This window comes from Fulmarus glacialis, unplaced genomic scaffold (assembly GCF_000690835.1).
Source record: "Fulmarus glacialis isolate BGI_N327 unplaced genomic scaffold, ASM69083v1 scaffold48315, whole genome shotgun sequence".
Classification (NCBI taxonomy): domain Eukaryota; kingdom Metazoa; phylum Chordata; class Aves; order Procellariiformes; family Procellariidae; genus Fulmarus; species Fulmarus glacialis.
In genome coordinates this window covers 1-22,913 of record NW_009215867.1, presented here as the reverse complement: position 1 = coordinate 22,913, position 22,913 = coordinate 1, and the positions used below count along the sequence as shown (strand labels likewise).

Here is a 22,913-nt window from a genome sequence, read left to right as displayed (position 1 = left end):
GGTAGGACAAGAATATGTTCGGGAAATAGATATGCAAGGGGGAGATTTGCCCTTGCTCTGTGATGTGTGGCAGCTGGACTGTGGTAACTCAGTGATTCTCAAAGGTTACGAATAACTAGTGTATGAGGCAAACAGTGGAGGGACAGAGGGAACAAAAGGACTAATCAAAAATGCATTTTAGAGATTACTTTGCTGTAAAACTCTGCTTATTCCTTGCATTGCAAGGAATGCAATGCAATTTCTGCATTGCTGTCAGGGGAAGATTCTGCAGGTCAAAACAAGTCCTTGATTATTTTATTTCTGTAAACAATGTTCAAGACATCTGTGAAAACCCAGGGCCTGTTTAACCTTAAAATTCAGCTTTCTGTGCTCATCTATAGTGGTTACAAATGGGAAGGAGACTTGCCTTGTTGTAGTGTAAATGAGAGGCCGAGGCAGTGCACCAATGGGCTTAAATGGAACAGAATGAACAAAGGTTTACGTGTTACGTTCACAGTACAAATAGGAGAAAAAAAGAAGTCATTGAGTGAAACCAACAGACACGACCAAAGGTATGTAAAGAGCAGACTGACTGAGTCTGAAGGTGCTGCTCTAAGCAGCCACTTCACAGTAGCACTGCATTGTCTGAGAAAAAGAAATTTATCAAAATGTCATTACAGTCAAATCCATCCAGCGCAAGAAAACTCGGGTTGCCATAGAATACCACCCTAACAAATTAAGATAAAAAAGGAAGAGGAGCTCAGAGGTTATTTTGAACACACAACGTAAAGGAACAGCCTCAGAGGACCCAGATGCTTGTATTCTCTTACCTTTCAGTATTAAACGTGCAAGTTTTTATCATACCCATGTGTTACAGGAGTTGTTTAAAGAACGTTTTGGAAAAGAAAAAGAAAAAAAAAAAAGAAACTTTGTTAAAATCCTTCATGATACATTTATCACTGTTCAAAAAGAATCTAATACAAAATAGTTTAATGTCATAAAATTAGTAACTACTTGTTTTCCAAGTATCTTGCTGAATGTGTAAGAGATCCAATTGCTAGCCACTTGTCACATACCGGCAGAGGGTGGTCCTCCATTTGTAAGCTGACACTTCAGCACCCAGACATCTCCCTTTCCCTCAGGAGTCAGCCAACCAATTCCCTCAGGAGTCAGCCAACCAAAGGCATAATCCTGCTATTCATCCCACCTGAAAGACATGGGCTTGCAGTCTCACGGTGGGTGGCAGCAGCAGTTCACCCCCCTCTTCAGCAGGGACCCAGAGTCAGTGCTCTCTGATTTCTCCCAAGAACATCTATTCCACTTCTAACATCTGCCTTGGTGGACATTACTACCTTCTTCTTCAGAACATCTATTTGTCCTATGCCTCCCTGAGACCTCTGCCTTTGAGGGTCCATAATACATCCTGAGGCTGCATATATTCGTCATACAATGCATCTCACACGGGATCACATTTTCAACCCATTATATCTACACTATCTTTCACTCAAGAGAACTTTAGCATAATGTCCAAGCACATGCATGTACTCACATTGTAGAGGTGCAAGACATGTGAAAATGGGGCTCAAATGTATATTAGCTTCCTTTCTGAACACAGGTTTCCCTGCAGAAGAGGCCAGATGGCATGGGTCCAAATAGAGCCCAAGCAGTCACCAAGCACAGGCAAACATACAGGATGATCAGACAACTAAGAGTCTGGCAGCATGCAGCTGTGACAGTATAGACACTTGAGAGCAATAGCCTGAAAGGGAAAATATGCTGGGGAATTATCAAGAAAGTTGGATTCTTTCTGAAAATCTAGTTTTTGAAATGGGCCTGAAATTTTCAGGTTTTATAAATTCATACACTGAATTCCCTTAAATTTGTGGTTCCTAAATAATATTTCATATTTCCCTTTAAGAAGGGGAAATCTGGGTCTCTAAAATGTGTTGAAAATGAGGTAGAAAAATCACTATACTCTCTTTTATGGAAGTGCTTTTTTTCCAAAATTAGATGAATAGAAGTCCTATCTTTGTTTAAACATCATATGGGCAAGCACACAACAACACACCAGATTTATACAACATTCTTTCAGTGCAACAAATCTTTCTGAACAACTATTTTGTTTTCCTTGTTTTCTTACAAAAAGTTAAATTTAACACTCTTATCCCTACTTCTGTTAGTCTTTCATAAAACTCACTGTTCAATGCCACTGTGTAACCGTAAAAATTGGCTTACTACTCTCTCTTTCAAATGAGACTAATGATAAAATAGCCATGCAGAATAAAATGGAATCAATCTGTGGTTGTGTTAGTCACAGCCATAGCAAAATGCATGCTTATTCATATTTAGCCTCACAGGGTTCAATAACCATGGCACACGTTAGCTCGTATTTGGTGTTTGATTAGATCACTGAACTCTTTTTTGCACAGCTGGCATAAAGAGCCCACCTGCCTAATTATTTACAGATAAGTGTAATCCTCCTCCATCTCTTTCCTCTCTAAAAGATCATAACAAACTCCAAAGGCTGGGAACACAGTGACTAATCAGAGATTACCATTAAAGGGCCAGGCAATGAACAAATTGTGAATATTGACAAGCAGGTGTATAGTCTCGGAGAAAATAATTTAATAAATAAAAGCAATTACTTCAAATAAAGTAGGAACAGCTACTGTATGGGAATAAATGGAATTCTCAATATCAGTTTCATTGTCATGCACAGTTCAATTACAGTCAGACATGAAAATGGACCAGTGGATTGGGTTTTTTATTGGAAAGCTGTGAAAGAAAGGGAGGCAGATACCATCCTACATGATTGTTTCTTAGCACAAACCATATCTACACCAATTCCAACATAATATCAAAAAGGATGGAAAAAAATCTCACAAAGCAGAAAAAAGATTTTTCTTGGATATTTTGCCTGGCAGTCTCACAACTGATTTGATATTCCACAGTAAAAAGTGTGGAGAAGTCAAGCAATGAGTAGCTAAATTGTTGGCTGGATCATGTTAACTGCAACACATTTTGTCTGAGAACAGGAAAAAAATGGCCCTCTTTTCCGGGGCCACAAAAGCAATGAAAAGTCCCAAACCCAAACTCAGACCTGAAAAATTGTATTAGTGAATTTCAGAGAAAAATGAATAAAAACATACTCCTGTCATTTCATCTTTGCTCAGAAACCCACCCCAGCTTTTCTCTCAGATTCAAAATTTCACCTGAAGTGCACCTGGAGTTTTCTGGAACGCAATAAGCTAATTCAGAAATCTGTTCCATAGAGAGGCCCTGAACTCAGTTCGATTACCAAGTGTGACACTGCTTCATCTTATTCAGTTATCTGAGCTTCAAGATATTTTCCCCATGTTTCCTCGTTCTATTCAGCTTTCTAATTCCTTAAATTGGAACTTTATGGGAGGCAGGCAGGGAATTCTTCAGAAAAAAAATTAAGAAAACACTCTACCAACCTATATGTTTTGACATTAGGAGATGTGATTTAATATCAAAGACTCAGTCTAGTATGCTGATTAAGAGGTTTAAAAAACAAAGAAAGTCATAGACAGAACTGGTAACCACATGCTTTCCTAAAAGGAAAGCACCAAATAAAGCATCAAGCATTAGCCAATTTATCTTCATCTTGACAATGTGCTGCCAATAAACACTCATAACCTTTACCTTTTCCCTCACCCAAATATCTCTGGACATCAATAAGGGGCTATTAAGTAATTTATTAAAATACTCAACCTATCTTTGATGTATAACGACTCTTAACTAAATATCTAAACTGTGGTTGCTCTCCCTGGTGGGTTACTTCAAAAGCCCTTAAAAAGATTTTTGAGCTGTTTCAGGGCTAGCAATGGTTTCAGAGCTTTATCCCCATGGCTGGGACTGAAGCAAAAACAAAATTTCTTGTTTTGGTAAACCATTTCACTTTGCTCACTAGAGCAACCTAAACCTAGTGACCTTAGGGTGAGATGTAAAAGATCCAACAAATCACAATGATTCTGACATGTACCTGTAATATTACGTTAATGATACTGCAGCTGTGGAAGAAGTGGCGGCTGCAGGAAACACACTGAACAGAAGTGCACAGCATCTGTTCCCAGAGTCTTTTATCCAGTCAGATTGTTATAATTGTACAGATAATCACACTGGAGGATGCTATGAGAACATATGCACGGGCTAAGTGGAAATATTGCAAACCGTATCTACAGAAGGTGAGGGAGTAGGAGAGACCTACGTAGTCACAATACAGAAAAAATACACCACTCTTCACATCATAATTTGGCATCTGTGCTTATCTAGTCCTTTTTTTGAACATGCAAAGTGACAGATGCAAACAACAATATGAATAAAAGGCAAGATTTATTTCAATGCTTTGTAGATTAGAAACTATAATTAAAATCTTGCCAATAGTCAAAAGATTAGCTAGAAAAGTAACTAAAGCACTTCAGTAAAATCTCTGATTTTATTTGATCAGCTTAGATTTTGGGCATTTGAAGAGACCATAAGGAGAGGAAGTAGATTATATATATAATCTAAAATCACACTGAAAATGATACAAAAACCTTTGGTTTGCTTTTCAATTGAAACTTGAACATTTCAGCCACTGCCACTCATAAACAAACATTAAACTACAGAAAGAACCAGAGAAGACAACTCAGAACAAAAATACAGACATAAATACATACATATATATTAAAAACCCAGGAGTGAATACCGATACGGATTAAGGGTTTGGCTTCAAGGTTGTCAATAGTTGTCAATAAATTTATCAACTCCATTAACTGTACTTTCTAAATTCTGCAGCTACATCTACCTTCCTGTAACTAGAGAGACTCAAGCAGTCAGAACTGGTCCCACAAACAACTTTAGCAATAAAGCTGCATGTTACTCAAGCATACATGGTTTTCTCCAGTTTCCTTTTATAAATAAGCTATGAAGCCTCAAACACAATGCTTCACTTTTCAGTATGGTGCAACTGCTTTTAAAGCAAGATTAATTGCACAGTTACTGTTTGCTCTTTTATTTCCATGGTTTTCCTGTCATGGCCTGAAATCCCAGCATTGATGGCAAGGAGACTTATCTGGGTTTGGTTTCTACTGTGCAACTCCTGTAAGATACATGATCCTACATGAAATACAGCACTCCTATCAGTTTAGCTTTCTGGTTGATGAGGTAGTCATGCTACTCCAAATATCAATCATCTGCTACACTGAAGATATAAGAGCACGGACAACTGTTAAGAACTGCCTAAAAGAGCCTCTATGTACTTACTGCTCCCAAGGGCATAACCTTCTGTGGGGATAACCTTCTGCAATAGAGACACTACTGTTATTCAAAAAAGTGAAATCTCACGCAACACTTACTATATGCCAATGAATGATGAATTCCAAAATAGTCCAACAAAAAGTGTTTTAGTTGGGCATTCTCCATCATTATTTTATCCAGAATGCATAAGACTTGATGAAATTTAAAATCATACAATGACAGAATAAAAATAATGAAGGCCAAGATCAACAGGCAGGAAAGTTACATTCACTTACTAGCAAAAGCACATTGCATTTCCTAATAGCTATTTTGTCAGTGCTGTCACCCCCCTGATTTCCAAGAGTGGGTCGGCTTCCTCAGTAAACAGCTTGGAGGTGCTGCTGCAGGAAAGGGCATTCAGACCATTCCCCGGCTATGTAAAGTGAGCTTGCCATAGCATGCACCATGAGGAGAAAAAATCCTGTCCCTGTAGCTGTCCAGCTTTTAACAGAGGATGAAGTTTTGTAGTGTCAGCGCAGATCCTGGCACCAGCCATTGTAGAGGCCAGTGAACAACAGCAGCTTTCCTCTGGAGCATGGCAGCAAAGGAGGCAATGATAACCTGTACAGTAGGAGCCCTTGCCAAGGACAGTTTCTATTGCAACAAGCTGTTACAAGCTATCGTAACAATCAAGCACATCCCCTGCCTTTTTTCCCAAAACCCAGTTCAAATCTAGGCCAGCAGAATTATTCCCACAATTGGAATGCAGCATCACAAATTTCCAGATAGACAGACAGACTAGGAATTAATAAAAAAGAACAGGTGTGTAATGTTCTTCAAAATACTTATCAAGTTTTTGACACAAAGATGAGAGGTACAAGACAAAAAACTAAATGTAGCTTGTCTCAGCCGCAGACACAAGGGAGACAACCACAGCAGAAGCAGACAGAAAGTATCTGGAGAGGCTATTAAGGCATCGGAACTAACGATAAACTGTACAACAGAGCAGCCAAGCAGTCCGTGCAATTTTTATGGGGAAAAGCAGGAGTAAAACACTGTTTGGGTTAGCTTTAGCACTGGTCAATACCCTTACCTTCTTAGTGAAGTGCTATGTAGTACTTATATTAACATTATTCTTGGTTTAGATCATCTCAGATCACAACTGAATTGTACAGTTATACTGCTTATACAGGATACACATCCTCTACAAGGAGCTTACGGTTTGAATTTAGCATAAAAGACAAGATTTGGAAAGACAATGGGGACATAAGTAACAGGAAACAGAGAACCCAATACCTCTCAGAACTGCAGGCAGCAATTTTAGCACATCAAAAGTTTAATAGTTTGTGATATATTGTAGCCTCCACAGACAGAAAAAAAAAAGGGGAAAAAAAAAAGAAAAAAAAAGAAAAGTAAGTTTAAACAGGAACATGACGAGAAACAATGAAGGTGCTTTGCAGACATTTATATAAAGTTTCTTTCAAGCATAAATGGTAGCTTGGGAGAAAGTGGTATGAAAAGTTGAAAGGATGGGAGCAGAAGCTAGTGAGATCTGAGTTAGGAAATGGCCTCTTGGGGGGGAAAAAAACAACTAAAAATGGCTGGGGATAGGCTTTGAAGTGTCTTGAAAGTGAAAGGAAGCTGTTTATGTGTGAGGTTAGGTGAAAGAGGAGACAGGAGACAGGAGATGACTCAGTAGAAGCAGTGGAAAGGACATCTCTAGATGGTATGAATGGAGAAAGACTGCAACTGGAAAGGTTACAAAAACACTTTATCATAACAATAGGAGTCTGGACAAGAGATTCTGTGTGACGGATTAAAAAATAAATAAAAATAAAACCCCTCAAAGTTGTTTTGCAATCAGAATTTGCAAGACTCCAACTGAGACCCTACTCCTGGTTCTAAGATGCATCACATCATAGAAAATTTTTAGATTTCAGGCCTCAATGACATACAAAGTAGTGATTATTCACAGCAACAGAGATTGTGGAAGGGGCAAAAAGTGGGAAGATTTAAAGCTATGATTTAGCCATATTGAGCTAACTAAACAACTGTGAACAGATATGAGGGACACAAGGCAGTATTTTGGATTGGACAAAAGGAGATACACGGAATAGCAGGCAACTGGCACAGAAAGGTTGCTGAATTTGTGCATGAAACTACCAAGAAGTAGTTGAGAGCAGAAGAGAAGGTGACCATGGAAGACATCCTGCACAGAAGTACCAAAGGAAGAGCTTTAAGAAGTACATTCACATCAACGCTTAAATAGATAAAGTACTGGGAACACAAGAAATTAAGGTGTTTGCTCACAACGCACTGACAGACTGACCACAGATAAAAAGGAAGAAGCTTTTCAGAATTGTGTTTTAGCCTCAACCATGTCCAAGCTCAGGACTTCCGCTATTTTTTTAACAAATTAACCTTATGCAATTACAGAACACTAATGCCTGAAATCTCAGACACTTCAAAGGCAGTTTGGTTATTGCTCTGGCTGTGGATGATAAGAATCTGAGATTATATAAACTGGATTTCCAACCAATATATGCTGGCAACTCTACTGATGTCAGGGGAGTTAAGTCAAAGTAAATTTTTTTTTGTTACTTACATTGAAACCATGCCAACTGTGGCTTAAGTGATACAATGGTACTATACAAAAACAGTGTTTCCTAAAGCATGAACTAGTCTAACACAAAATTTAAGAGTGAACCACAGCACAAAAAGACTGAAGCCTTAGATTATAGCATTCCTAAATGGCACACACAAATTAGGGTATACTTTACAGGCAAAGAACATAGATTTTTCTGGTATCTTGTGTAGAACCTTAACTACCTGTCCTGACTTCATATCTGTTAAGGGACAACCAGTAAATTGTAGCTGAGAATAAGACAAGTACTGACTGCTGTTTAAAATGGGGACTGAAAAGATGGCTGTACTCTGGTTTGGTTTCAGAAAGCTATTGCAACACTTGTATGTCATACAATGGCTGCCTTTTCCCTCATTCCTCACCATTCCCTTCAAAATGATCACAGAAATTGGGAGACACCCAGGAACTGCTGTGCTGAGCCGGTATGAGCAGAATATTGCGTGTACTTTGCCAATTCCCCTGAAACCAAACAGGGCAAGCTTAGAGCTACCTTGCAATAGCAGTAGGCAAACTAGCTGCCTGCAAGAGCCAGACTAATCAATTTAAGCTATTTTTTTCAGAATAAAACAGAAAACATTCATGAAATTGTATTTGTGAAGCACTACTCAAGTTCCTAGAGCTGGTAAAATAAGAAATACTAACAGACATAGGGTTTTTGACACTTAAATATATTCCATAACAAAGAAAAAACAATGCTCAAGCCTACGGAAGGAGTATTTACTCAGCTTCTGTAAATGAACACTGTGTCCATCAATCTCAAACACTCATCTGAGTAAAAGCCAATTAACTCTGATCACCTGCAGTGCTGACAGGTACCAAAATTATTGGAATCTACCTTTCCTTATCAAAAAAAATTGCGAAAAAGCTTGTTATTCTAGCTTAATCCAAAGAAGATGTTGTATGATAAGAAATAGGTAATATTTAAAGACTTACTGGTACTTCTGTCCTGATTCATGAACAAATATTCCTGTCATTTGAAAGATAATGGAACCAGTTTGCATAAAATGCACACACCTGACTCTCCAAAAATTTGCAGTGCTTGCACACTGAACCCACGCAACCTTAGGAAACCTCATAAATTCTCAAACATGGGCAGGAGTGTATCCCTCATGCTCTTCCTCTCAGTCTGTCATCATAAAGCTCATAGAGACAATGGTTCTCCTCAAAAGGGTCATCTTCAAAAATGAAAGCAATTCCAACCTCCGGGAAAAGCTTCAAATGCAGTTCACAAACCACGACAAGCGCTGTCAAGCGGTGTTCACCCAGTCCTGAAATATTACTATACGCTGCAGCATTTGGGTAGCACTGTGATTTATTATGTTTATGTTTCTTGTATGGAACTATGTTCACTTAGACACACAGCTGTCTGTGACAGACAGACAGGGAGGGAGAGAGAGAGAGAGAGAGTTCATATTTTTCCCTTTATACACTTCTTACTTTGGATTTTTTCCTGTTGTGTTTGTTAAATCCTTAAGTCAACGTGACATGGTTCACACATGTAAACTGAAGTACATGCCTAGGTATCTGCAGGATCAGGGCCTTGCTAATTCCAGCACCTATTTATGTCTCTTTCTAAGCCTCATCTTTCCTTTATGCTAGTTACTATTCATTCAGTAACAAAACATTTAATATCATTCAAAAACACAGTTAAAAATACATTGAATTACAGAATATTACATATTACAGAATAATGCATACAAAGAGTGTACATCTTTGCGTACTGGATTTCAGGGTAGCTTCACATAATGTATCTTTGCGTCATGATTACTTATATTCTAGTGTGCTTAATGTAAATTACCTGGCACTGTAAAGAGTACAAAACCTTCAAACCTTCAATACAAATCTAGTGACTAGAAGAATAAGTGCAGTGACACACCTGATCCCAAAGCATCCTCCACAAGCACAATAACATTAGGCAACCTCTATTAGGATACTGATCACATTGATACTTGAATACCTTAAAAAAAAAATTAAAAATCTGCTGCTAGTTACTGCAACTTGAGAATTAAATGGAATTTAGAAGTCAAAGGATACTTAAAATTCACCATGAGCACATTCTACACAAAGTCATAAGTGGTACAATACGACAGGAAAAATTGTATCCTAACAGTGTCCAGGCCATGAGCCTGTGTACCAAAGTAGCACATTGTGCATTCTGTGAATATCTGATTTGCTCAGTGGTATAGCTATCTTGTTAAAAATAAGAGCACTAGGCTTCAAAGTATGGCCTTCAGCTTGCAGTCACAGTAGCCTTCAATGGATAACTAGCAGAGATCATGTGACAAAAGCTAAATCATCCGCAGAAGGAACAGAACGGTTGGGAAATAACAAGGAAACCAAACTGCTTCAGTGAAGTGCAGCCCTAGAAATGTATCCTGGAATTTTCAGTCTGGACCTTCTAATACCAAGTTCTATTAATAAATACAAAAGCTGAATAGAGAGCATCATCTGCATTACAGCAAGGGAAGAAAAAAATTTGTAGCCCTCTAACACACTAAAATGGCAATGACATAACGTTTCAAAAAGTTAAATCATGACTTAGAAACACATGAAAAAGTAAAGGAATTTTAAAACATAATTTTGTTTCTGTAAACATATATTTATATGTGTATACACTTATACACAGACAGATATAGACAGAGAGGTAGAGCATTTTCTTCTGGCTAGTTTTTAATCTATCAGTCATAATGTCTATGCACTTCTGTAGAAATGATCTGCCTCTTTCTAACCCTTTCCCCATTTTTGTTACTTGAGTATTGCTCCACTATTTACTATATGAAACTCGATTAAGTAGACATTAAGGACTTTTCTCTGTGCTCTTCATTTTTGGATAATGCAATACTGCTTCTTACTTAAGGAACTGATCCTGTATTCCTTCTCCAAAGATTTCTCTCATTTGGGGTAGCAGTCTTTTATTGTCATGAGAGTTTTGATCAAACAGAGACAACAAGATCAGGCATTCTCTTAGTTGAAGGAAGGTAAAAATGTTTTGGAGGCTGCCATGACTCTCCCAACCCACTGAATTGCACATTTGCATGGTCTTGTCAAACCACAAAAGCTGTGGCACTGGCATGGTTCTCACCTGGACCCCTTCGGGCACCAGTAGCACAAAACATTATGTATTTATGAACACATAGGGTTTGGGGGATGAATACAGGGCAGAGAAAGCTAATGAGGCCCACAGGCAACATGGATCAACATGCATTTCTACACAGGGACCATATATCAGATTCTGCTATTTGTACCACCAGCGTGCCTTTTTTTCCCCTTAGCCCTAGTTTGGAAGGAAAGAGAAAGATGTACTAAGAGCCTAGTACTCACCCATTAAGTGCTCAACTGAATGAGCTTCCACACAGAGAAAAACCAGGCTCTAAATATTCATCGCGTGTCTAAATTCTGTTAAGAAATCCCTAGACCATTGCAGAGCTATTGAGGATCGAGACTTTGGCCATCAAAATGCACTTAGATGCATTTTACATGATTGTTGCACGATGCATAGCACAGGTTAGCTCTAAAAGACAGATTCAAAAATCTTTAGACTTAATGAGTATTAGAAGCCTAAATACTCTGCTGATCCAGATGCTTGTTAAAAATATTTACTCAGGTTGTGGACGCCTAAAGAGATCACATGCTGTAGAAAAACATCTCTTAAGCATGAAGTGTCTATACCATCTAGAATTTTGTACAGACCTTTGTTAAACAGTGAAAGCCAAAACACAACAGCCTTCAAAAACAAATTCTTATGAATATCATACATACACTTAAAGCATCCTTTTTATGAAAGTCTGTCAGATAGCAAGAGGAAAATAGACTGAATTATAAAAATAAATCAGTTTCGTCTCATAATATGTGTCCTCTGAAGCTTTCAGACAAACATACTCCCTTGATATGCTGCTTCAGCATCATTGTTAGAAAAAACACTCTCTACATCATGCCATATTTTATCCAAACTAAATAGCTAAAGGACATCATTTGCCAGAGTGAATTAACGTATCTGGCAAATGAGTAATCCAATGGGGAATCACAGATATGTGTTCTCACATTAAGTGATCAAATGAAGGGCTAAGGACAGCCCTTGAAATAGAAGCAATTTTTGGATTATTGGTTAACAAAAACAATATTGACTCCAGGGGAAGTGCCTTCCTAATGAAAACAACAGCTCACATAAAGTGAGTTTAAAGGGTCAAATCTGTAATTATATTTCGCTGAGAATGTTGTTTCCCAGATTAAAAACATCTTTTTTGGAAACGTCAATCAAATTATTTGCATATATATGGTTTTATTTATTTTCACAAACATTTGATTTTTGTAGTGATGTTAGATGCTCACATGATCCAGGTTCCTGGAGTCCAAGCCCAGTGAAAGCAATTGCTCTTTTATGAAGGCCATAGTGCCCTTAGACTATAATTTAAATTGCTAAGTACTTCTCTGCCCATTTTTAAAAACCATAGAAGTTTTTAAAATTCTATGTCTTAATGACACTTGTCTTATTACTCTTTGGTGACATGCTTCATTGTTATCTTTTTTTTTTTTTTAACAGAAATCAGAAGGTTAGAGGGATAAACATTCAGTTGATATACATTATAACCATTAGGATCCTGGTCTCTAATGAAGTAATATGCCTTTTCAATATGATGCTATCCTTACCTTGGTCTAAAAGCCAGTATGACTGGCTTTTATTAGCGCCATGGCAAGGGCATCACCACCACCACTCTAGGGCAGCTCTAGCAGATGTGGGGAGACCTCTAAACGAGTGACATGAAACAGTCCCATGGCTGATACTGTCATTACTGCAAGTGCAGTGCATGATAATGTTGCCTCCCAGGCTCTGGGCTGAGCAAGCAGAAGGCTGCTGTGGGCACAGGAGAGGCCATGGTACATAGCAGTAGGGAGATTGCCCAGGGGCTGCAGAGACAAGAAGAGGACATGGGAGATGGGGCAGGGCTACCCTGCAAAGCCAGCCACATGCTGGTTCTTTAAAACTGGAAAACTGAAGCTGTAAGCATTTCTCATTTTCAGTTTCAGTGTATGCAATACTCAGTGGCCAACAAGCTGAAGGGCTTATTTACATTGGTTACTGGAAAAGGAAGCCTCTACCATTTGCTATACCCTCCCTACAGGTAGCTACTTGGCCACACATTTTGCTCCCACAATAAGTTTCTTCAGAAGAGGATAGGATGGAGACAAGCAAAAGAGAAAGACTTCAGTAGGAAGACAGACAAAACCAAAGACACCACTTATACCAGACATGGAAATTGAAAAGTTTCCCCCACCCCATCACTCTTCTGCTCTTTCATGCATTTCTTTATGTACAGCCCTGGCCTGAGATGTGGATTTCCCTGCCACAGCCCCGGGTAATGACAACCCTAAGCTCATTAGACCATTATGCTGGAATGAATATCCTTTGCCATAGATCTGCAGCACCTACTTTTGGCACCTTTATCCATAGTATCTAAGTACCACTCTTTTTTCCCGCTTGGCTTCCCATCACTGAAAGTTGATATTCCCTACCCAAGCATGATGACATATGTGTAACCACAAGATCCTTAATAATAATCTAGAATTACTGTGCTTTCACCAACTGCTCATAAGCCCCCTGCACTGGCATACTCCAGCCTCAGATTGAACAAAACGCTTCTCTGCCATCAAGTTCAACACTGTCTGTAGGGAGGAGGAAAAAGGCAGGAGGGAGCTGAGTTCAAACTCCTCCAAGGGCCAGTCCCAGTCTTAATCCTGGGCAGCAGTCCCTAGGAGAAGCCATGCAACAAGATCTTTCTAAAGCCTCCAACACCACCATTTCACGCAATGCACATCTTGACAGAAAACTGAAGTGATTTAAGAAAAGGTCACAGACTCAACTTCTTCATAAGTGCTGTTACTTCGGTGTTGGTACCAAATAGATAGGTCAGATCTCAACAGATCTACGGGAAACTAGATGAGATGCATTCCTTAACTTCTGAAGAAATCAGCTATGTGTACACACACACGCACACATACACTGAAGAGGACCTATAAGACTAAACAAGACATGGAAAAAGGAGGACAAAAGAGTTAATTTCAAAGTTTTCTTTTTATGAATTTGAAAAATAATAATGAATCACTGCACCAAAAATAGTTTTAGTTACAAATGCTGGGTCAATTGTTATTTTTCTTAACCTCTGAAGAGTAGCTCCAGGTAATTATACTGGGCCAGAGATAAAAAAGGTATGAGCAAACATAGTGAAAATGTTCAACACAAACCAAAATAAGGACCTGATACAATGTCCTCTATGTGGCCTCATTTTTTTAAAGAAGAAATGTATTTTTTAAATTACAACAATTTCAAATAGAGAGAGTCTAAACGTGTTTCTTTAATAATCTCAGCATAAGAATACACAGTAAGCAATCAAGAAACTTATTTGAATGAGATTAGAATTATTTCATAATATTAAGCCATAACATCATTCAGATAATATTTTCTGTCAATAATCAGAACTTACCATATTTATTGGGTCAACTGGGCCAATGCTGTTAACATAGACATCTGTTTCAATTACCGTAGTTCTCACTAAACAAAACAGTAACCATAATAATTACATATTTAATTAACTCTGTACATTGTTAGCGTAATTTAACCTATTTACTAAAACAACAGCAAATCTGATATTCTTTTATTAGATTCAGAATAATTAAATCTCTGGTTTGTTCATTCTGTGAAGGATCGTATATGACTTGGCTCCCTTGTTCCACACAAATTGTTAGAATTATCAACATGAATTTTTTACTTCGTAATGCAATCCCCACCTGCACTTTGTGAATAGATAAAAGATAGATATAAAAGGTATAAAAGATAAAGGAAGGGAAAAAAAATCAAAACCAAAAACTGTCTTCCAACATAAAAATTTAATCATAAACAGAAAAAAAAAAGTTTGGAAAAAATTGGTCATACAACAAACCATGAGGTCTGGGAGCAGATGTGTTTATCAGCTGAAAGGAATCAATATGCAGTGTTTTCTGTCGATTCCTACTGAAAATATGTAACAAAAATAAAATAACTTTTCACCACATATTTCTTCAATTCATGCAACTATAGCACACCTAAGGATTACTAATGTCCTTTTATCAGCTTGATTAATACACTGCTTTAAACACCAAATTGAAAGCTCCTCAAGTGAAAGTCATTTACAAGTTAAACATTTCAAAACTTTTCTTTAAAAACACAGGGAAACCACTCTCACTGGGCAGACAAAAATTAACTGTTTTAAAAATATATTGTCTTACAGAATACACTCTCTTACTTTGTACACCTACAGAAGGGCACAAAGTCTAAGTGACTTCCCATTAAAGTCACATCTGAAGTACAGGTGGCACTAATAATTCAGTTTTTTCCTCCTAACTGGTTTATAGGGGGAAAAGGTACTAACAGAAGAGCTCAGGATGCATTTTAACTTCATCAATTTACCAAGCATTTTCTTCTAGCTTGTACTGGAGAGCCAGAATGTGGATACAAGAGGACATGTGTCCCCAGTGGAATGAAGAGGGCTAATAACAAAGCTCTGCTGGTCTTGCTCTCATGATCTGGCATGTTAAAATGAAGCATTTCTGTCCATCTGCAGATGGAAAACGGGGAAGGTACAAACAAAAAGGCACTTTGATTTCATAGGAGAGGGACCCTAGGTCACCAGATTTGATTTCTTTATAGTGCAAACCATCAGAGATCATCCAAGTGCTCTATAACAAACCTAAAACCTTAAGTAAGAGGATTTTTCAAATCTCAAAAATCTAAAACTTGAACAGACACACAGAAAGAAACAGGGTATCATTAACATCCTTGCCAGCTACAATGACAGGCAAGATACATTTCCTAAATATCCTAAGATACCTTTTCCCTGCCAATCTCACTTGGGAGGAAATTCTCACAGATTCCAAATCCAATTACTGGTGTGACCCTGAGCCTGACAGCAAGACACACCAGTGGGGCTGCACAAAGGCTTTTCTGTACGAGCACAGAGCACAGAGTCACTTGATCACCACCCTGTCCCCAGCATGCTTCACGGAAAGTTTAAACAGACCCTGGAAACTAATTTATTTCCTGGAGGAAAAAAAAAAGTTCTTCCTGAGCTGCAGATGTTTTCAATATCTGCAGGGCTCATAAAGGAAGAGGGGCAACACAAGAACTCATATCCACAGACTGAAAAATCAGAGTAAAAAAAGTATATAATGCATGTGTGTATATACACATACGTATAATATAATTTACATACACCATATCTCGCAAAGAGATATCCTCTTCCTTTAATTTTGCAACCCTATTTATCTATATAACAGCAACCCCACTGCTAGACTAGAACACAAGGAGGTGGATCAAAGTGTATCTTGCCTCATTGCTCAAGCAATGCTGAATCCACTATTTTTTCCCCGTATTAGTAGGAAATGTTTAATTCTCCTTAGTGTTAGGAAATCTTGTTTTGTTCTGAGGTTCAAGTCTTTGACTCCAACTTTCAGCACTGCCTAGTCGTATATCAAACCTCTTCTTCAGACGCAAGTACCACAGTGATTAAGGTCACCTCTGAAACTTTCCTTCAGTATGCTGAACAGTTCACACCACATACTCCAAATGCAGCCTACAGATAATCTGTTTAGCTTTAACTTCTAAACTTGCTCCATTGTTTCCAGATCCATTTTGAAATGTGGATACCAGGGCTGGAAATTTTTGTCACAGTGTTATCAGTGCTGCTTGAACATTTCCAGATTTCTGCTTCTTGTGTTCCTTTTTCAAAAGGGGACTTATCTCAGGACAATGCTCAGGGGATGCATAGCTAAGATCTTATACTATATAAAATGTCTAAGTTTTCCCCTAAATTACTGCTTTACTATGCAGAATCTCTCACCTTGAAATATAACCCACAAGCTTCCACCCCCCCACCTCCTTTTTTTTTCCCTTTCAATTTTTGTGTCTCCAGTTTTACTGAAGGAGCAGGTTATTACTCTGCAGATACAGTCTCTCCCTTACCAACAGTCTTTCTGTCATCTGCCAACTTTACTACAAAAATTCATTGCTGAAATAATTCAAAATATCATTATTCTTGATCAAGACTTTCCTATGAGGCCCTACTATATACAGCCCAACCACTGATATTTCCTTATTAGCAACTAAATTTTGAGATCTGTCAGTGAGCCAGTTTTTAATGGGGGCTGTGTCAATTTTATGAAATTCCAGCTTGCAGCGAGCAGTACTTGATCTGCCACAAGGGCTCTCCTATAATGTGTCACGGAGTTCAATTTGCCTTTTCCGTACTGCTCTGAGTAAGATTATTAGAGCTATTAAGAGCCAGTGAAGAGTCTGAAAATCTGCTTCTGTTGAAATTATTTTAATTGACCCAAATGATCCAGAGAAAGAGATCCAATTCAAGAAGACTGGAAGAGGCTGTTTTGTTATCTTAGTTCTTCTGTATGGTACAGAGCAAAGTAATTCTGTGAATTAGAAGAAATAATTCATTCTTCTCGTGTTCTTGAACGAGAAGTCATATGAGCCCACGAAAATGACAAATGCTGGAGGAAAATACGTTCTTTACTCATTTGACATCTGTATAATTACTATTGTTCATTTACTCTCCACAAAGAGGTAACAGAGAAAGATGGTTTGAGAAGATGTTTCTACAGTGAATACTTCTTATTTTACTTTAAAAATTTGGTATCAGCCTTGAAAACACTAGGAGTAGGAAGAAGGCTATTTAACACATCCTGCGTGAAGTGCAAAGCTGTACTGTGAACTTACTAAGGAAGGGGAGAAAGAGATAGCACACTTTAAATGTTTACCCTGAAAGACAATATGAGCCAGGCTAGAGTAAAGTAAGAAGGTGAGAGGACAGCAGATTGCATACTCAAGAGAGAAAGAGAAGAGCACCAAGGGGCAGCTGCCCCCCGAGTGATAGTTCATCAGCTCCTAACGCAGCTGAAGCACACAGGGAACCTGATCTTAGAGAGATCTACTCACACTTTCTGACTTCCTGCTTTGACACCTTTTCTTTACTAAACTAAACTTCTCTTCTTCTGTTTTAAAAGGTTTGACTGGTATTGAGCATCATCTAACACAAGCACATGGTTAAGGACAGGCTTGTCTCAAGAAATAAATATAGCAAATAAGTGACTCTTGTGCCTGGGATTGAAGAGCAAGAATGAACGTCCCGACAAGCAACAAGACCTGGAAAAAAGTCTCTCTCAGCAGGCATGGACCACTACCCTTCTAGTAAGAGATGATGCTGCATAACCCCCAGGCATATTCTGAATCCCAGTTTGAGTTCAAAATCTGTATTTTGAAAAATGTTTACTCTCGATTAGAAAAACCATAGTGATAAAAATCCACCTCAGTCTTTGACAAATTAATTTAGTAATTGCTCTTGCTATCAAAAGTGCCTCTTTTTTAGCCTGTATTTATCCAGGCCCAATCTGCAGCTTTTGATATTTGAAATATCTCTGCCTGCTACATTGAAGAGCTCTCCTTATCAGTTATTCTCAGTTTATAAACCCCATCTCCTGACAGAAATTATCATTACTGTAAAAGTGCAAAACATTACACTTTTTATTGCTTAATATTACTCCATTTTCATTACTCCAATCCTCAACATTACCCAATAGTGTGTTAGTCCATATAAACTCACTAGCCGGTTCCTGTAGTTTACCACAATTCCCCATTTTGGAATGAAGGTCTAAGATATATCACCTCTTTTTTATTATTACTTATCATGCTATTTAATTTAAACTAAGACCACTTTTGATAATTTCATCCAGGCTTATTTTCTTTGAGCATGTTTTCTATAACTCCTCATTAATTGCCTAAAGAAGCATCTCTTCTTGGTGATAAAGCAGTTATTCAGCAAATAAATTACGCGACTACCACATTCAGGAATAACAGAGGCCTTCAATTTGTAATAGTTTTTAATGGAATAATACAATTCTCACAACCAGTTATCTAAGAGTATTACTTATATGGCTATCTATATTGAAAATTCGGTCTCAAGTGTCTACAGCAGGCTTCCAGCTCCATCTCTCAAGAATTTTTTCAAAGTGATTTTGATGAAAGCAGAGCCCTGTTCTCCACACTTCTTCTTTTACCTTTTTATTTAAAAGAAACCCATCTTTAGCAAATACTCCTACCCCACAACTTTTAATATTTCCATCATTTTCTATGCAGTGCACATGTCCATACAAGCATATGCTCTTCTACATCTTGCTCTTGTATTTCAATCTCCTTCAATTCTTGCAAAATATTCTTCACCTCAGAATACATACCTCTCTACCTTTACCCAATATTTTCCTGCTTATTCGGGCTCATTTCTTTCCTGCCTATATCATCGTTTCATCAATGCTACACTAAGAATACCTGTTCAACAGAGTGTCCCCTTAATATCCTTATCTTTTCAGAATTAGTGCTTCTATTAGTCTCTTGAAAGTCCACTTTTTGTTCATGTATCCTTTATATCCCTGAGTACATGACTTTTCACATCAGTGCACTGAGATGCAATTACTTACCCATGCCCTCCTTATAGGGCAATTACAACTATCCAAATTTCTCTATGTCCATGAGCAATCATCCTCACCGTTCTTAAAAATCCTAACAGTGATGACTTTCCTCAAACTGCTAGTTGAAAACACTCCATTAGAGTTGTAGATATGTGATGATTAATCCCTATTTTTAATTAAACTTTCAGATTGATCAGTTGTGTTTCACCCATATAATACAGAACACTGGACATGAATCATAGCTGCAAAAAATGCACTGTACATCGATAGGCTAATATTAACATATCAGTGTCCCTAAGGTGTGACAGATGGAACAGTGTGCAGCCAGAATTCTTTCCTTTAAAAAGGAAAGTTGAAAAATAACAGCTAGTTTGATGCAGGACTGAAGCTAAAACAGTGTGGTTATAAAATCTGGTAGCCAAAAGGTAACCTTACAGTGAGAATAATACTGCTTTATTAACATATCAACATTCCAATGTTGTATTGGTAATTAAGGGGATTTATACTACAGATAAGAGACTTCATCTGGTAACTGCTATTACTTCATACTGAGCAGAAGGTACTTTAATACTAGTTCCTTTATGCTCCAAACACCTCAAAGTATATTACATAAATTGAGTTAAAGACTAGTAAGATTAATAAACATAGCAAAGGGTAGCAGTTAAGAAATCACTACAACTCATGGATATTTGAATGAGAAACTGAAAATGACAGAGTATGGGTTTCTCTTATTAAAATTCAGTATTGCCTCTGATGTTTCAATTTTCATTTGGCTCTCCTTTATCATCTCCCTCAAGTAACTGCATGTTTAACAATGAAACCCCTCATCTCACTCTGAGATGTTGAAATTCTGTGTCAACATTAGGAAGAAAACAAAATTCTGGGTATTCAAACCCAAAAAGTCCAGGTTGAAAACAAAAAATGTTGCTATTGTAACTGAGCTTTGTAATTCAATAGTAAAAATGTTCTGTGGGATATTATCGCTTTGAAAGATAATTAGAATTCCAGTTCAACAATCTTGTTGTACAAGTACTGACATATAGTCTGAAGATGTGGAATCTGACACCAGATTTTATCCACATAATTGAAGCAGACTAAGATGAATGCACTGTAGCCTGATTTTGTTTTACTATCTATTAAATATCTGCTGCAGTTCCCAAGCAGCTGGACAGAATGCAATGCCTTCACTCGAAGTTGGAAATCTCATCTTATGTTCTTCAAAATCTCTGCTGTGTGGCAAAAGTCTGCGACTTCCATCCAGAAGAGAGTCAGTCTTAATGTTTGTTCTCCTGGCAGCAAAGTGAATATTCTCAAATGTCTCCTGTTCTCATCTGGCTGATATTCATGAACGTTATGTTTTAATATATTGGTTGGAGGCAGGTCCCAAATAGCAGAGATCAGCTTGGTACAAAAGTATTGCACCAAGAGAGCAAAGAAGAAAAAGAAGGGGAACACTTATGTGAGAAAAGCTAGAACCAAGTGTCTTCTTTCAGGAACTGATATTTGGAATCCAAAAAGTTGCACGCTGAGTTACTCACAAAAAGGCAGAGTTCTTGCCCTATCAAGACTCAGTACATAACCAGAAAAGTGGAGGTAAGGATTAAACCAAAATTCTTCCATGCCAGTCTGAATCCATTTGACTTGTAAGAATAGACTCCTCTTCCTCTATTTTCCCTCTCTTTATTTCTAAGTTTTATGGGGAGAGAAGAGAAACAGAATTCTCTTTTCTTTCATCCCCACCTACCAGTTAATCATTAGAAGGAATCCTAGTCGAGACAGTTTATTCTCTCATAATCCCTTTGCTGTCAGTTGCATCAAGCAGTCGAGGGAAAAAAGAAAAGTAATGCTATACATCTGTCACAAACTGAGAATTTAAGGAAAAATATGCTGGAAGACCTTTATTGTTGTCTAAATGTTTACAGTAATTCAATTAAATTAACATGAAGGCAAAGACTTACAACAAACTTTGTGAGATTTACATGTGATTGTATTATGACAGGGAGAGAAAAATTCAACATCTTCAGGGTAACAGTCAACAACAAAACAGAACTAAGGAATTTGGGGAAAAAAACAATTTGTCAGAAGCTTTCAAAAGAAAATACTTAGTTTCAGATTGCATCTCGCTGTTCTCCTACATAAATGAAACAAGTCTAGATTGTTGTATTGTTTATCGTATAAGCAGCTTACAGACTTACATGGCATTCCCTTGATAGGGAATGCCAAGTATTTAACAAATAATTACGTCCTCCACCTCTCCCTTCACAGTTCAGGAAACAAACTCAGAGAAAATAAATTATTTTTCTTAGCTTTATCCAGCACGCATATGGTAGACAAGAGCTGGCAAGGTTTCATGTATTCCATGTTTTCAACACAAGATTCTTCCAAATATTTACAATTAATAGTTATATGCAAATTGATGCTTTGACTGTTGAAAGACAAAATTGCCTTCTTACTATCTGCAAAGTTTGATCTACAGCAATGCAGTCTTCCTTCCTATATTCCTCTTGAAAATATATAGACCTAAGTTATATTTTTAGATTCTTATGAAGTATTTCAAAATCTGAGCTAAGGGAAGAATAGAGCTGGGTGAAGTTAAATTTGTTCAAAATCCACACTTACAATGCATTTTCTACAGTAAGAGTAAAAATATCTAGGAATAATTCTTTAATAAACTCCTACAGACTCAAGATAAAATTTTTAAATAACCATGTTTTATATCTACAAGTCTTTCTGTCAGAAGACCTTAGTTAAACAAAGCAAAATATAATTGCTTTTTAATGATTTATTATCGATTGCCCACTGTCCCAAAAAAACCAATACTTTACATAGGAAAAAGAGATTGTAAATAGAACATAAAAATTCTACTCTTCCATAGAACATTATTTTTACCAGTTCCAGAAAATCATTGCATTTTATTGCTGTTATATTTAGCTTGTCATACTGATTTTTAAAAGTTGCATTAAGTGGACTTTTGTGATCTTTTATGAAATGCAGGCCATCTCTGGTTCACATCTTCTATTACTGAATTATTTTAAGGGCTTACCCCCAATATCTGGCCGAAGCTTATTGTCATATCCTTGAAGTAAGGAGTCCAGTATGTGAGTTACATCCCCACCGTGAATCTTTGGTGCAAGGACCCATGTTTTATTCACAGTTAGATCTTCATCGTCCTCATCATCTGCTTTATCAGCTCTATGGTGAGTGAATAAAAAAACAAGGTTAGGAAAAAAAAAACTAAACAGTGACACTAAATACACAAGAGGTGAAGAAGAAACTGATAAAATATTGAACACTATTTAGAGTATTTTATAAAAATCCAGATGCATTCCAGTGCCAACAAAAAGAGGCAGGCCCTTATTTAAAACGCCAACATTTTGGTTTATGGCAGTAAAGAGTGTAAGCTAATAAACATGACAAGAGAAGAATTAACACATCACCCATACAGAAAAACTCAAGCCATGAATCAAACTCATAAAAGCAGCAGCAGGCATCCTCTTACTGTCAGACTTTTCCTGTTTTAAAAGACAAAATATAATTCCCAAGATTT

General features: G+C 37.5%; 1 protein-coding gene across 1 annotated transcript in view; it reads right to left on the bottom strand.

Annotated features, from left to right (window-relative positions):
* Positions 1-22,558, bottom strand: part of LOC104069774 (gamma-aminobutyric acid receptor subunit gamma-1) — a gene marked incomplete at both ends in the record, with an annotated part of 31,304 nt that extends 8,746 nt beyond the window's left edge. The window contains 2 exons of the mRNA XM_009579079.1: positions 14,344-14,411; positions 22,410-22,558. Coding sequence (XP_009577374.1) covers positions 14,344-14,411; positions 22,410-22,558 — 217 coding nt within the window. The remainder of the gene's footprint in view (positions 1-14,343; positions 14,412-22,409) is intronic.
* Between the last annotated feature and the right edge of the window lie 355 nt (positions 22,559-22,913).